We start from the raw sequence: 16,751 nt of genomic DNA on the forward strand, positions 1-16,751 counted from the left end.
GACTGCACGAAGGCAGTTTGCACAAGTTGTTTAATAGAGAAGACATTTTTTTTACTGGACCCTTGCAGTAGTCATAATACTTGGAAACCAATCGTTATATATATTTAAGGCATGTGGCATTAATACACTAAAGGCCTGCACATCAGTATGCACTCTAAGAGGCGTCCCTAATGTGCATATGTTTTTGCCAAACTGGAGCAGGTATGAGCACTGCAGACACACCATATTCCAAAGGTGGATCTGCCCAGTGCCTAAATTTTCCTAGTCACACAGTGTCAATTCATTTAGTTGATTTATTTCCTTTCGTTTTTACGCAGTTGTAAAATCCTGGCATGATTATAACAGGAAATTTGTGGCTGCATGAAGTCTGCAGGGTTAAGGTGATTGCAGCTTTCATGGGACAAGGTCAATTAAAGTGATATGGGAGAAGCCTTTGATCTGTGCTAGACATAGTTAGTCTGCTCATGATGATTGTCATTATGATAATGATGATATTGCCTAGCTCTGTTTCAGTCTTGATTAGCTTATTTAAGCAGCCAACATAGGTTATCACTTACATACCTGAAGCAAATAGACAAGCAAGGTGTGGTGTGCAGGGCAGACTGCATAATGTGTTGGTTTTTCTCTCTTTGAATGCATATGCACTCGAAGAGCAGGATAGAACTGCATTGAGTGGCCGATGCATGATACACATTTCAGTGTGGTGTAGTATGTCATCCATCTTGTCCGGCACGTTATGAAATTTGCTGCTTTTGCTTGCACAAATACTGAGATGAAGGATGAAGAGAGGAGAACATGATGATTGAGTAATGCTACTGCCAACTGTTATATCAGATATGAAGCAAAGAATATGTAGAGGAAAATATGGGCATGCATAGGGAGATTGGGGCAGATTAAAGGGGCTTTATTTATGGGCAAAAAAATTTAGAAAATCACATTCACCATGGTAAGCCTGCAAAGAAGTGCCTCTCACACATTGGTTAAGCACTCTGCTATTGAGCTGGATTGCTGGCATGTGAACCTGCCCTTGGTAAGTTTAGATGGACGTAACAAACAAAAGGCCCATGTGCTGTATGATGTCAGTGCACTTCAAAGAAATCTGTAACCCTACAGTAGGGTGTCCCTCATAGCGTGAGTCATTTTAGAACATTAAACCTGAAATACCACTGCTAAGTTATAAAATTAAACCCTGTATTGTAGTATAAAAATGCCAAGAACCGAGAAAAGTAAGCCTTATGCGTGTGTGGGCGGGGGAGGGAGGGGAGGGGGAGGATTTTGATTTACTCACAGTGCTATTCTGATTTGATCATGAGAACTTGTAATGCCCAAGCGAAGTTTACTGGTGCGCTCCATTTCCCGCACAAAGAACGTGAAAGTGAACCGGTGTGTATTTTAACTATAAATTTTCACGCAAAGGTCTTCTGTTGCTTGCTAGTTGTTAGTCAGTTTTTTATTGCTTTTCTATATTTTTGGTCTTAAATCTCATGTTTATGATGTTCATGATTGTATTTTCAGCCTGAGAAGGCCATTGACAAGATCAAGAAAATGAAAAAGGTTGAAATTGAGACCAGCACCAAGTTGACAAACTTGACAAGTCGTAACATGGATGTCTCAAGCTCAGAAGTTCTGCGGAAATTTAAAGGTGTGTAGTACTGGAAGCAAAAGCCTTTCTAACTGCAATAGATGTGTAGTGGTAATTCTTACACATTCATAATTGGCGCCTTGATTTCATATGTTGCATAAATATTTTTTTGTTTGAATCAAATTTTTGACTTTTGGATACAATGCCATTTCTCGAATACTGTTCAGTTCTCAAATAAGAACCTTGTGTACATACAATAATCAACAACGACTTACAGAAAAGTCATGCAACAGTTAGGAAGAGTCATACCAACAAGGACAAATAACTTAAATAAGAATGAACAAACAACTGAAGAGTACATATTACAGACAAATATGTTTTATGTGTTACAAAGAGCCAAGCATTTTCTTTAATACAGTTTTGGATGTAGCTGAGAATATCTCGCACTGCAAATCATTAAAAATTTTCGGCACATAAACACTTTCCAGAAAAGAAGCATTATGTTGCTCTTTTTGGCAGATTTAGCAAACATATGAATAATACACCTATTTGTAATGTTGTGAATTTGAGAGCCTTTGAGCTCTGTTGTGATGCATTTTCAGCTGAGTGTGCCAACTTTTTCTGTCTGTTGCTCGGCTTTACGGGAAGCTCAGAAGACCAAAGCCAGAGTGGTGACATCTTGCAGTGGCAGTCTGTAGTGGAGACTTGGCTAATTAGATTGCACAGATGGCGTCCTCTGTTTTGCTAAGAAGGTTGTTGTCATTCTGGAGTGACGTGCCCTTTGATGTTGCAAGCAGATCGCAGCCATGGCCAGCAGTTCCAGAAAGACTTTGACGAAGCAACGCGGTGCCTGGAGGAGTACATCAAAGCACTGGAAAAGGAGGTGTCCGAGCGGTCTGAACTGATCAAGGTGCTGGAAGATGCCAAGGTTTACTATGACAGCCAGAATGGGGAGGCCCGCGTTGTGGCTTCAGTGAGTAGTAGAGCCTGCACTCAGTTGACTTAGTTTGCCCTGCAGGATGCTGCGAGAATACTTGAGAGTGTTCTTTGTTTTGCCGCAGGTGCACGGTGTTTATAATAGAACAGATAGCTGGGCGAGTTTATTTCTGTTAAGCGTATTTTGTTGTCATGCGTCTGTTACAGCACTTAGAGTGCGATGCTACATTCCAGTCGAGGAGCGCCATTGCTCATCAGCTCTTCATGTCTCGTGTGCCCAGGTTTGGTCTGCTCATGTGTTAGGACATGCGCTGTTGATGAGTGGAAATCACAGTTTGTCGAAATTTTGGCATGCGATGCCAGGTTTCACTTTTCAACAATAGAGCTTTCATTCCTTGAAGAAGATTTCACAGAGTTACAAAAAAATTTCATATCGAAAACAAATAAAATGTGTAGGCAGAAGCAGAGGAAATGCATTTGCTTATACAAGTTGAACCTCGCTGCAACGAAACTGACGTGGCGCATTAAAAATTTTGTTGAAGCACGAAACCAGCCCAAACACATTGTCAGACTGGGCTACACAGTCGAAAAACACCATTTATTTACGAAGGTGTCGATCAGCTGCTTCCGCTTTTTTTTTTTTTACATGAACGCCGTGTTGCAGTTTTCATGCTCAGTGAACAATTCCATCGCAATGTAATCGTCTTAGGCAACAATAAAACTGCGGATCACACCAGATGTGTCCCTCGCAGATGGAGGTGCTATAAGATATTAATTCATTACGGTTCGGGGGCACCGACTCAGAAAAAAATGGCAGCTTACATCTGTGCCTTGTCTCAAGGCAGGTAGCCCAATCTTCATCACCACTAAGCAATGAAGGTCTTCATGGGATCTATGATGGGTAGATCAGTAGAGGCACATGTCAATTCGAGCGAAAGTTTGTAGTGAAGCAAAGCAGTTCATTTGTTTCTATGTCATTTGTGATTAGAGCAGTTCCACTTTTAGGGCCAACTGCGGAAGTTTTTGAGCATTTTGAGTTTATAATCACATCATCCTCCACTACGGCGTCTCTCATAGCCTGAGTCGCCTTGGGAAGTTGAACCCCACAACCAAACCAAACATTCCTTAGATTTTTTTGTTTCCAGTATAAAAGAAAAAAAAACTTCTCAAAACATCAAGTGGAAGTGTTTTAAAAGAGCAAAAGTAAGGAAACTGAAACTGAAAGCAGGTTTCAGTGAACCTGTTGTCATGTCATGACAGACCAACCTATGACGTCCCAGATAAGGCCACAAAACCTATCATTTGCATGTTGATTAGCTGTACTGGTGACTGTTACTGATAATTGGTGTCGCTGTTTGTCTGAAATGACCAAAAGCAAGCTCAAACTTTCGTCCTACCGCTAATGTGGAGGTAATATAGATGGTTGTGCATCCAGTGATGTCACATACCGAAGTTTGTGCATAAAAATCTTCCCAATTGATGCCACAAAATGTGAAATTCTGCAGTTAATTTTGACTGCTACAAAGCATCGCACCATTGCAAAATTTGGTACAAATGATCAGAGAGCTGAGGAGAATGTACTGTGAAAGTTCCATTAAAATCCAAGGAGGTCAAAGAAACTGTAATAGCCCTTTAAACATCAGTTACATTAACGCAACAAAAATAAGTGGTTCATCTTGAGATATGTATATTTTCACCATGCCCATTGTTCAAAAAGAAGTTTGAGTCATAAAATGTTTGCTCCCAGGCAAAACTGTCCATTATTCAACTCATCTATTTTGGCACAAATACACTGTATAGCACCACCAAGTATGAAGATTTTGATATGCTGTTTTGTAATTTTTTTGCCTTCTTAGCGCCTATTAGTATTGTAAGGTAACGCGAAGGTCGGACTTGGGGAATCAGGCTTTATTACAGACCTGAAGCCTTGGTCGCACACTGCAGCCAAACACACTCCGCGATGACGATGGGTATCTACAAGAGGGAGCAGGATGAAGATGAAGCAGCACGTTCAGCAGTGTGGAAGATGAAGCGCCACACAGTGCTCACACTATTTCGCCCGCGCAGTTCAAGCGGCCAGCCTGGCCGCAATTAGTCCGCAGGAATGCGCCGAACAAAAGGTTTCATACGTGAAACGTGGACAACTTCAGTGCCACGGTAACGACAGTCCGGAGGAGGGTAAACAGGGGAGACGCGATAGTTGACCGGGGAGGTTTTTGCAAGAACTGTGTAAGGACCAATGTAACGGTGCTGTAACTTGTCACAAAGGCCAGGAGTGCGTAATGGGGTCCAAAGTAACACCTCGTCGCCGGGACGGAACGAAACTTGGCGATGGGTTGCATCATAGCGGTACTTGCGGTCTTCCTGGCTAGCTTCCGTGTTGACGCGAGCAAGCCGGCGTGATTTGGCCACTCGGGAAAGGAACTGGTCAGGAAGAGAGGATGAGGAACTGGCATGTGTAGAAAGAAAAGAGGCGTCAAGAAAGGTAGCGGGAGAACGGCCGTAAACGAGGAAAAACGGGGTGTAACCTGTGGTCCGCTGTACAGCCGTATTGTAGGCGAACGTAACAAAAGGAAGTATTACGTCCCAGTTTCGGTGGTCCTGGTCGACATACATAGACAACATGTCAGAAAGCGTGCGGTGGAACCGCTCAGTCAACCCATTGGTCTGCGGGTGATAGCTGGAGGTCAATTTGTGATGTGTGGTTGAGGCTTCAATAACTTCGGCTACAATCTTCGACAGAAATGTCCGACCACGATCGCTGAGAAGCACTTGAGGGGCCCCATGGCGCAGTACGAGCGATTCCAAAAAGAAGGTCGCGACCTCATGTGCTGAGCCATTAGGCAGGGAAGCGGTCTCAGCGTAGCGTGTTAGGTGGTCGACGGCGGTGACGATCCAGCGATTACCTCGTGCGGACAATGGAAGTGGCCCGTATAAGTCTATGCCAACAACGGCAAAAGGAGTAGCAGGGCAAGGTAGCGGCTGTAGTAGGCCAGCAGGAGGAGAAGTGGGCCGTTTGCGGCGCTGACATGGCAGACAAGAGGCGACGTATTTTGCCACACTTGAGGCGAGGCCTGGCCAGAAGAAACGGGCTTTCACGCGGTGGTAAGTTTTATGAAAGCCTAAGTGACCGGCTGTAGCATCATCGTGGAAAGCCGCCAGGATACGGGTGCGAAGCGCTCTCGGAATAACGGGGACCCAACGGGTGCCTTCGGAGCAATAAATATAACGGGAGAGCACGCCGTTGTCAAGTTTGAACTTTTGGAGTTGCCTGCGCATCCTAGCGGTAGGAGGGTGAGAAGCACCGGTGAGAAGGTTGATTAGGGAAATACAGTAGGGATCTGCTCGCTGGTTTGAAATAATGGCGTAGCGATCTGGAGCAGCGGCAAGAGTAGCACAGGTTAAGGTTGGGGCTCTGGACGACATTGGGACGTCGAGGGTGCACGCAGGAAGGCTCGAGGAAGCACTAGGTGGCGATTCTGATAGCGGGCAGCGGGAAAGAGCATCGGCATCTCGATGTTTGCGTCGCGATTTGAATATGACATCAAAGTGGTACTCCTGCAAACGCAGAATCCAACGGCCCAGGCGTCCAGTCAAATTTTTGAGGGTTGATAACCAGCACAGAGCGTGGTGATCGGTAACGATCGTGAAATGGCGGCCGTAGAGGTAGGGGCGGAATTTCTGAACTGCCCAAACGACGGCTAGGCACTCTTGCTCAGTGATGGTGTAGTTGCGTTCCGCTAGTGTTAGAGTTCGACTGGCAAACGCAATTACCTTTTCCCGAGAAGCGGTATCACGTTGCAGAAGTATGGCGCCGATACCGAGGCTGCTGGCATCGGTGTGAAGAATGGGGGCAGCAGTGTCGTCGAAGTGAGCGAGAACAGGGTCCGAAGTGAGGGCATTCTTTAGGGTTTGGAAAGCTTTTCCGCATTCTTCGGACCAATTGAAAGTAGTACGGTCTGTAAGGAGGCGGTGGAGCGGTGCAGCAATGGTAGCGAAATTTCGAATGAAACGGCGAAAGTACGAAGACAGGCCAAGGAAACTGCGTAGTTCCTTAGTCCGCTGAGGGCGTGCAAAGTTCAAAACTGCAGCAAGCTTGTCAGGGTCGGGTCGAATGCCATCGCGGCTGACGAGGTGGCCCAGGATCTTGATTTCTTTCTTGGCGAAATTACACTTTTTTGTGTTCAGCTGGAGACCGACGGATGCCAGGCACGTTAATACTTGATCAAGGCGGCATAAATGATCAGAAAAAGTCGCAGAGAAAATAACTATGTCGTCCAGGTAGCACAAGCATGTTTTCCGCTTAAGTCCTCTAAGAACAGTGTCAATCATGCGCTCAAACGTAGCGGGGGCATTACAAAGTCCAAAAGGCATGACATTGAATTCGTAAAGCCCATCGGGAGTAGCGAATGCTGTTTTTTCTTTGTCGGCTTCGTGCATCGGTATCTGCCAGTAACCGGAACGCAAATCCAAAGTGGAGAAATATTCGGCGCCCTGAAGACAGTCGAGGGAGTCGTCAATTCGTGGCATAGGGTAAACATCTTTTCGAGTGACTTTGTTAAGTGCGCGGTAATCAACGCAAAAACGCACGGACCCATCCTTTTTTTTGACCAAGACGACCGGAGATGACCAGGGGCTAGCTGATGGCCGAATAATGTCTCGCCGGAGCATATCATTCACATTATCTTCTATGATTTTACGTTCTGATAAGGAAACACGGTAAGGGCGGCGGCTAACAATAGAAGTACCTTCTGTAATAATGCGGTGCTGTGCAGAAGACGTTCGGCCCAAGGTCGGAGAAGTGACATCAAAGGAGGCTTGGTGTTTTCGAAGTAATTCCTGCAAAGCTTGGCGGTGAGTCGCAGGAAGGTCAGGATTGATGGTGCCAAAGAGAACACAGAGAGAAGCATCGGAAGAAGCTGCTGGTGAGGAAGAGGGGGCGGTAAGGGTGGTGAGGGACACCGGGTGAATGTCCAGGACACAAGGAAAACATGTCCCTTTAGTCAGCACAATGGGCTCTGGGGAAGTGTTCGAAGCAGCGACAAGCGCTGTGCCATGCTCAAACCGAACAAGACTTGGTGGTAGCGCGATTCCGCGGGTCAGATGGCGATCAGAAGGCACGATTAGCACATCTCCGTTATCAATGTCAGCAGAAGTAAGCGCGACAAGTTGTTCGCATCCAGGGGGCAACACTGAGTTAGTAGCGGCAAGCAGGCGATAACGGGGCTCGGGATGTTCAGAAGACGGATCGCTCTCGTTCATGTAAATGATCCTGTCGCGACACGAAATGCTGGCTGATGCGGCAGACAGAAAATCCCAGCCTAAAATAATTGGGTGAGCGCACGGTGACATCACGGCAAATTGTACATGGTGGCGGACACCGTCAACAAAAACTCGCACAGTACACTTAGCAGAAGGCCGAATTATTGCACCATTAGCTCCACGGAGTTCAGGTCCATCATAAGGCGTTTTCACTTTTCGCAAGCGGGAGCACAAGTCAGTGTGTATCACAGAAACAGCGGCGCCCGTGTCAACCAAAGCTTCAACAGATAATCCTTCAACCCGCACTAAAATAATATTCCAGGGACGTTCCGGAGGATTTTTGGGATGGCCGAAGAGTGCAGTTTTCCCTCCTAAAACTGCAGTGGTCAGTTTTCCGACAGGCGGGGGGTCGTCAGAGAAGCTTGACGGAGAGGCGAGGCTGAGCGGCGAAAAGGCGAAAGAGAACGGCGTCTTGAAGGCCTGTAACCAGCAGGCGGAGCGGGGCTTTCTGGCGGGGGTGATGAACGTCGGGGATAATCGGGGAATGAACGGTGGTTAGAGCCGGAAAAGCGAGGAGGGTAGTCTGCTTCAAATGATTCGTAGCCGCGGCGTTCATTCTGGAGCCTGCGACGACAGAAGCGGGAAATATGGCCTCGGTACCCGCAGTAATAACACACAGGGCGGGCTGGGCGCCAGTTGGGGTAGTATGTCGGCGCTGCGGCAGGTGGTGCCAATGCAGCGACATGAGCAGTGGTAGGCGCCGGTGGCGTAGGCGCTCCAACTGCGGGCGGCAAGGACGTGATCTGGGCGTACGTTGGCACCTGACAAATGGTAGGAGCGACCGATGTTGGCGGGGAATAGGTCATTGAGGCCAGCTCTTCTTTAACAATGCTACGCAGGCCGGCACTTGAATTATGTGGCTCAGATGCAGGGCGGCACAAATTACCTTGAGCCGAGAGCTCTTCACGAATTAATTCGCGAATAAGCACACGGAGGTCAGCTTCGGCAGTGAAACCAAATGAAGTGGGATCAGGCTGCAGGCGTATTGACTGTAGTTCGTCAAGGCGTTGACAAGTGGATATGATGGCATCGATTGTGGTAGGGTTCTGCACGGCCAGGGCGTTGTAGGCGAGTGGCCCAATACCTTTAAGGACGTGCCGAACCCGCTCGGCCTCTGGCATTGTGTCATTGATGCGCCGACAAAGTGAAAGTACATCTTCTATATAAGAGGTGTAGGTCTCATTAGGCCGCTGAAGTCGGGCTTCTAGCTTCTTCTTGGCGGACTCCGTGCGAACAGTAGGAGCGCAGAAAATCTGGCGTAACTTTTGTTTAAAGGTAGCCCAGTCCGGAATCGTCGACTCATGATTTAGAAACCACGTTTTGGCCACATCCGTCAAATAAAAGGACACATTAATTAATTTAAGAGAATCGTCCCATCGGTTGAAAGCACTGACCCGGTCGTAGCTGTCGAGCCAGTCATCAGCGTCGTCGCCGCGGAGACCGGCGAACATCTGCGGGTCGCGCTGACGGCTACTGACAGTCCAAGTGGCAAGGGGAGCTGGAGTCGAGTTGGTAGCAGCCGGAATAGCGGAGTGGCCCTCTTGTGTCATGACGATGGTGGTCGGGGTCAAACGGCGGCCAGAACGAAGCTCCAGGTGGATGCAGGTGACGAAGCAGCGGGGAAATCAAGGCGCACCTCCACCACGTGTAAGGTAACGCGAAGGTCGGACTTGGGGAATCAGGCTTTATTACAGACCTGAAGCCTTGGTCGCACACTGCAGCCAAACACACTCCGCGATGACGATGGGTATCTACAAGAGGGAGCAGGATGAAGATGAAGCAGCACGTTCAGCAGTGTGGAAGATGAAGCGCCACACAGTGCTCACAGTATTTCAGATTTAGCTCTTCTGTGGTCTGCAGTAAAGCAGATTTCAAAGCTGATTTCCGGCATGATATTCGGTTCACATTTAGGCGTAGCTTCTCTTGAAGTTTTGTAGCTTAGCATGTCCAACGGTTGATGTTTTTCTTAGGCAAAAATGTGGCGGACATAAATGAGGCATAACTGTAAGTTGCCAAGATAATGGATTTGCATGACTGAATGTGCAAATAAAAAGTGGAACAAATGATAAGACATGCAGCTAAAGCGTGTAAAACAAATGCTTTGCTGAGCTTGCTAAGAAATACGCATTCATGTGCCTTTGTAACATTTTCGGGATTAGGCCATAACATGAATTTAAACAAACTAGCAACTATTTTGCGTAAACTCTTGCTCACATAGTATTATATTGTATCAGTTCAGTTCAGTTCAGTCGTTCAGTCGTGTCCGACTCTTCGTGACCCTATGGACCATGTCACGCCACGCTTTCCGGTCTCTCACTATCTTCCTAACATCACATAACTTCATCTGCAGTGCTTTGAGGATGCCATCTAACCATTGCGTTCGCTGCCTACCCCTTCTCCGGCGACCCTCAACCTTTCCCAACATCAAATCTTTCTCCAGCGACCCCTCTCTTCTCATCAGATGACCAAAGTAGCTGAGCTTTAACTTTAGAATTTGACCCTCCAATGAGCAGTCAGGGTTTATGGTCGACAATATCGACTGATTTGATCTTCTGGCCGTCGAAGGAACTCTCAAGATTCTCCGCCAGCACCACAATTCAAATGCGTCAATTCTTCGGCGGTCAGCCTTCTTCACAGTCCAACTCTCGCATCCATACATCACAACTGGAAATACCGTAGCACGAGTTATACGGATCTTGGTTGGCAGACTAATGTCTCTGTTCTTTATTAGGCGGTCAAGGCTAACCATTGCTCTCTTTCCCAGAAGCAGGCGTCTCCTAATTTCATGGCTGCAGTCTCCTTCCGAGGTAATCTTGGAGCCCAAGAACAGAGAGTCTGTCACAGCTTCCACTTCTTGTCCATTGATGCTCCAGGACTTGATAGGGCAAGACGCCATGATCTTTGTCTTTTTAATGTTCAGTTTAAGCCCATACTTCTCACTCTCTTCTTGTACGCGCATCAGAAGTCTCTTGAGTTCCACTTCACTTTCTGCCATTAAAGTGGTATCATCCGCATATCTAAGGTTGTTGATACGTTTTCCAGCAATCTTCACTCCAACTGAAGACTCGTCCAGATCGGCCTTCCTCATGATGCACTCTGCATATAGGTTAAATAGGCAGGGCAGCAGTATGCAGCCTTGCCTCACTCCTTTCTCAATCGGAAACCAATCAGTAAGACCATGTCCAGTTGTGACTGTGGCCTCTTGCCCTTCATACAGGTTCTAGAGGAGACAGATGAGGTGAATTGGAACTCCCATCTCTTGGAGAGCTTGCCACAATCTGCTGTGATCTACGCAGTCAAACGCTTTCGCATAATCAATAAAGCAGAAGTAGATGGGTTTCTGGAACTCTCTTGCTTTTTCCATGATCCAGCGAAGGTTGGCAATTTGGTCTCTAGTTCCTCTGCCCTTGCGAAACCCAGCTTGCACGTCCGGAAGCTCCCGATCCACATTCTGCTGCAGCCTACCTTGGAGGATTTTCAACATCACCTTGCTAGCATGCGAAATAAGCGCGATCGTGTGGTAGTTGGAACAATCTTTGGCACAGCTGGAGTGAAGATTGCTGGAAAATGTATCAACAACCTTAGATATGCGGATGATACCACTTTAATGGTAGAAAGTGAAGTGGAACTCAAGAGGCTTCTGATGCGCGTACAAGAAGAGAGTGAGAAGTTTGGGCTTAAATTGAACATTAAAAAGACAAAGATCATGGCGTCTTGCCCTATCAAGTCCTGGAGCATCAATGGACAAGAAGTGGAAGCTGTGACAGATTTTCTGTTCTTGGGCTCCAAGATTACCTCGGAAGGATACTGCAGTCATGAAATTAGGAGGTGCCTGCTTCTGGGAAAGAGAGCAATGGTTAGCCTTGACCGCCTAGTAAAGAGCACAGACATCAGTTCGCCAACCAAGATCCGTATAACTCGTGCTATGGTCTTTCTATTTGTGATGTATGGATTCGAGAGTTGGACTGTGAAAAAGGCTGACCGCCGAAGAATTGAGGCGTTTGAATTGTGGTGCTGGCGAAGACTCTTGAGAGTTCCTTGGACTGCCAGAAGATCAAATCAGTCGATATTGTCGACCATAAACCCTTACTGCTCATTGGAGGGTCAAATTCTAAAGTTAAAGCTCAGCTACTTTGGTCATCTGATGAAAAGAGAGGAGTCGCTGGAGAAAGATTTGATATTGGGAAAGGTTGAGGGTCGCCGGAGAAGGGGTAGGCAGCGAACGCGATGGTTAGATGGCATCCTCGAGGCACTGCAGATGAAGTTATGTGATGTTAGGAAGATAGTGAGAGACCGGAAAGCGTGGCGTGACATGGTCCATAGGGTCATGAAGAGTCGGACACGACTGAACGACTGAACTGAACTGAACTTCTTTGAAATGGGGATGTAAACTGACCTCCTCCAATCCTGTGGCCATTGCAGGGTTGTCCAAATCTTCTGACATAATGTATGCAGAATGTTAACAGCGTCATGGTTGAGGTTTTGGAGCAACTCAGCTGGAATGCCATCAATTCCGCTAGCTTTGTTTTTAGCAAGGCTGGCTAAGGCCCATTCAGATTTACTCTTCAGGATGCCTGGCTCAAGATCAGTAATCACAACCGTCTTATGTTGGGTTTGCACATTCGGGTCCTTCTTGTACAGTTCTTCTGTGTATTCCTGCCACCTCTTCTTTATCTCTGAGGCTTCAGTGAGGTCCTTGCCTCGTTTGTCCTTTATCACGCCCAGCTTAGCACAGAAGCTTCCTTTGATATCTTTGATTGTCTTATACAGAGCTCTTGTGTTCCTTAATTGGCTGTTGTCCTCATCTGCTTGGCACTGTATGTTCAGGAAGGCATTCTTATCTCTCCTTGCTATTTTTTGAAAATCCGCATTGAGAACCTTGTATCTTTCTCTTTCCCCCATAACTTTTTCCATCCTCCTTTCCTCAGCTATTTGCAAAGCCTCTTCAGATAACCAGTTTGCTTTCTTGCATTTCTTTTGCTTTGGAACTACCTTAGTAGCAACTTCTTGTATTATATATCACGAACATCAGTCCACATCTCTTCGGGCTCTCTGTCTTCTAGATCTAATTCTTGAAATCGATTCCTCACTTCCACATCATATTCTAATGGAATTTGATCCAGATCATACCTGAAAGGCCTTCTAGTTTTCTGCGTTTTCCTCAATCGAAGTTTAATTTTGGCAATAAGAAGCTGATGATCGGTGCCACAATCTGCCCCAGGCCTTGTTTTTACTGCTTGTATAGCGCTTCTCCATCTCTGCCGGCAAAGAATATAATCTATCTGATTCCTGTACAGACCGTCTGGTGAAGTCCATGTGTACAGGGGCGCCTCTTGTGCTGTTGAAAATGAGTATTCGCTATGGTCAGGTTGTTTTCTTGACAAAACTCTACTAGCCTCTGCCCAGCTTCATTTGGCTCGCCAAGACCGAACTTGCCTATAATTCCGGATATTTCTTCACTCCCGACCTTAACATTTTAGTCTCCTATGAGAAAAACGACGTCTGATGATGGGGTGCGGTCTAAAAGGCATTGTAGGTCCGCATAAAATCTCTCAATGTCGGCTTCTTCAGCAGTAGTGGTCGGTGCATAGACTTGGATAACTGTTATGTTGAAAGGGTGACCTTGGATCCGAAGTGAAATCATTTGGTCGTTTTTGGGGTTGTACCCTAGCACTGCTTTGCCCATTCTTCTGTTTACTATGAGAGCGACCCCATTCCTTCTCTTGGATTCGTGCCCACAATAAAAGACTTAATGGTCGCCGGAGTTAAATTCTCCCATTCCGGTCCACTTGAGCTCGCTGATACCCAAGATATCAATGTTCAATCTGTCCATTTCTCACTTGACGACATCCAGTTTACCTTGCGTCATAGATCTTACATTCCGTGTTGCTATGTGATATATCTCCTTGCAACATCGGACTTTCTGGTCGCTTCCCGACACATCCACAACTGAGCGTCCTTTTGGCTTTAGCCCAGCCGCTTCATTCGTCCTGGAGCTACTAGGAATCGCCCTTTGTTCATTCCCAGTAACATGTGGGACGCCTTGCAACCTGGGGGGCTCATCTTCCAGCGCCATATCATTAATGGTATTTTGACTGGCCATAGGGTTTTCTTGGCTGGAAATACTGGAGTGGGTTGCCATTACCTTCTCCAGTGAATCACATTTTGTCAGAACTCTCTGCCGTGACCTGTCTATCTTGGGTGGCCCTACACAGCAGAGCTCACGACTTCATCGAGTTTCGCAAGCCCCTCCGCCACGACAAGGCAGTGATCCATGAAGTTCAGTTCAGTTCAGTCGTTCAGTCATGTCCGACTCTTCGTGACCCTATGGACCATTTCACGCCACGCTTTCCGGTCTCTCACTATCTTCCTAACATCCATGAAGACTGGTTCTCAAATATTTCTTGGGTGGATGTTGGGCAGTAGTTAATATTTTTTGGTTTCCAAAGCTCATCCTATTAAGTTGGCACTCTCTTTGATGGAGCCAAATGTACCAAGGATGCATAATGCAAAAAAAAAAAAAAAAAAGTTGTTTTTGGTTTCTTTATTTAATGGAGTGGATTCCGAGGTGCAGTAAACAGGTGGTCATTGAGTCGGGGGCAGATGAGGTTAGAAACTTAGCAGAAATAAGATGCCCACATTTAGCACAAGACAGGATAAATTGAAGACCAGTGGTCAAGACCTTTGTGCAGCAGTTGTGTGTAGAATGGGCTGATGATGATAAAATGCTCATTGACGTGTTGCATGGATACAGTGGAAAAATGAAATGGGTAACTTTTCCTGATTTCTTTATTTGGTAACATCAAGAAGCAGCCCACTTTATGTTTGTAGTTGCACAAAGCATTCCTTGTGGTCAAAGTATACCATATTTACTAACCTATAACCCGCACCCCTAACTTTGAACTTTGCGAAAAAAATGAAGAATCTCCTCGCACATATCCTGCATGTTTATTTGGAAAAAGAAACAAAGAAATGACCACTAGAAAGATGCAACGGCACACTCAATAATCGTTTCATTTTCAAAACATTTATTCAAACGACTGCCTCAACGTCACTGGTTATCAGATTCTCAATCGTCACCTCTCTTATTGCTATCATTCGAGGTTTCATCGCCACTCTCAAAGACAAAGACATAGTCGTCCTCGGAACCATCCAAGCTGTTACTGATGGCATATTTTTTGAAGTTCTTACGCACCAAGTCTGTTGGTATCACTTTGCACGCATCCACGATTCACTGGCAGAGCAGTGGAACATCGGGCCTTCGCATGCGTCCCGTTGGTGTGGGGTGTAAAGGCTGTTGGCTTGTTCAGGCGCACGTCCAGTGACTGTAGCATGGACGTCATGCCGCCAGGTATCACAACGAGGTCGGTGCCGGTCTCAGCGAAGTGAGCCTTCACCACATCAGTTCAGTGGCCTCGGAAGGAATTTAACACGAGCGTCGAGCGACGTGGCAGCAATGTACCTGGTCTTTGTTCACAGATTACTCTGATTCAGTCGCCGACTAGGTCACTGTTTGTCCAGGAATTGTCTTTCACATGCATGATTCCTTAGGGCAGTTATGCTAGGTAGCATCTTGTGCTTGAATGTTACATACAGGCGCAGTTTTGTTTTGTCAGCCAAAGCACGCAACATCAATGGGCCGCGCAGCTTGGCATTTCCGCTGGTCAGCACAGTGAGTAATTTGGAAACCTTTTTTTTTTTTTCATAGTCATGTCCATCGGCATCTCACAGTACACTGGGGTCTGATCGGTATTTCCTACCTGAGGCAGCAAATAGCTGTGCTCCTTCCAAAGTCCGATGACATATCATTGAAAGCTCTACAATTTTTTCTCGTAAGCATCATGCTGGCACATTTTTGTTTGCCATTGCATCGAAAATCCATGTCTTGTCATGAAGCGCTGAAGCCATCCATGGCTTGGACGAAACTCGCATGGAATGTTCATTCTCTGGGCCAGCTTCAGGGCTTTCATTTGAGCCATCTCTGTCGAAACAGCTTGGCTACGACTCCTCTGCTCCTCAATAAACTTGGCAAGCTACGTCTCGAGGTGAGGGTACAAGCTAGTCTTTGGACCTGGAAATGCTCGCCTGTCCCGGTTCGTGGTTTCAAAACTCTCTTTTTTCTTCATCCAGTTGCAAATGCACACCTCGCTGACGTCATGTTGTTTTGCTGCAGCTCTGTTGCCGCTTTCTTCGGCAATGGCTTTCGCTGTGAAATACTGCCACTGAGTCGCACTCATGGCCTCAAAACAAAGCAAACGGTGCAAGCTGGGTTGACTGGGTGCTGAAGCAGCATCTGACAAAAAGCCCAACAACCACTGGCTGAACAGAGCGTGACCAAGGACGTGGAGAATAAACAGACTAGGCTGTGGACGTGGACTTGGCTATGCCTTTAGTTGGCTCTTTATCAGCTTGACAAGTGTCGAAAAGGGGAATGGCAGACTACACGGGGAGCCTGCGCATTGCCGTGTAGCCGACCACAGCTCTTAACCCCCCCCCTCAGAAAAAAATTCGCAGATAACCTGCGGGGTATACACGAGTAAATACGGTACTTCTGACTCACTCTCCTGAATCCAGGCTGCAACCAGCATCAATGCAGCTGTAATCCCTCTAAACATTTGTAGGCGATATTCACTGCTTCAGGTAGTTCCCAGTGATCTTTAGACAAAACAACTTAGGGGGTGAACTTGCCTGACTCCTCGCTTGTTTTGTACAGGCGTACAAGAATTTTGGCAATCGAGTGAAGGGGCTTAAGAAGAAGCTGGAGACCAAAGTAAAGGCGCTGCCAAGCCCAGTGCCTTCACCGACACCTGATGCTCCATCACCGACCAACTCGGATGATGGCTTGCAGCTGCCTGCAATACAGGATGCAGGTCTGTGCAAAAACTGTCCCCAGAGTTTGTTGCTGCAAAGA

At 46.7% G+C, this 16,751-nt stretch overlaps 1 protein-coding gene across 2 annotated transcripts in view; it reads left to right on the forward strand.

Moving 5' to 3' along the window:
- LOC146198113 (uncharacterized) overlaps nt 1-16,751 on the forward strand; it is a 74,447-nt gene that overhangs the window by 43,443 nt on the left and 14,253 nt on the right. For both annotated transcript variants that reach the window (XM_084593439.1, XM_084593440.1), the window contains exons 6-8: nt 1,516-1,642; nt 2,380-2,555; nt 16,554-16,710. In XM_084593439.1, coding sequence (XP_084449565.1) covers nt 1,516-1,642; nt 2,380-2,555; nt 16,554-16,710 — 460 coding nt within the window. The remainder of the gene's footprint in view (nt 1-1,515; nt 1,643-2,379; nt 2,556-16,553; nt 16,711-16,751) is intronic.

The sequence above is a fragment of the Amblyomma maculatum genome, chromosome 2, assembly GCF_055883805.1.
Source record: "Amblyomma maculatum isolate TAMU_Amacu chromosome 2, ASM5588380v1, whole genome shotgun sequence".
NCBI lineage: Eukaryota > Metazoa > Arthropoda > Arachnida > Ixodida > Ixodidae > Amblyomma > Amblyomma maculatum.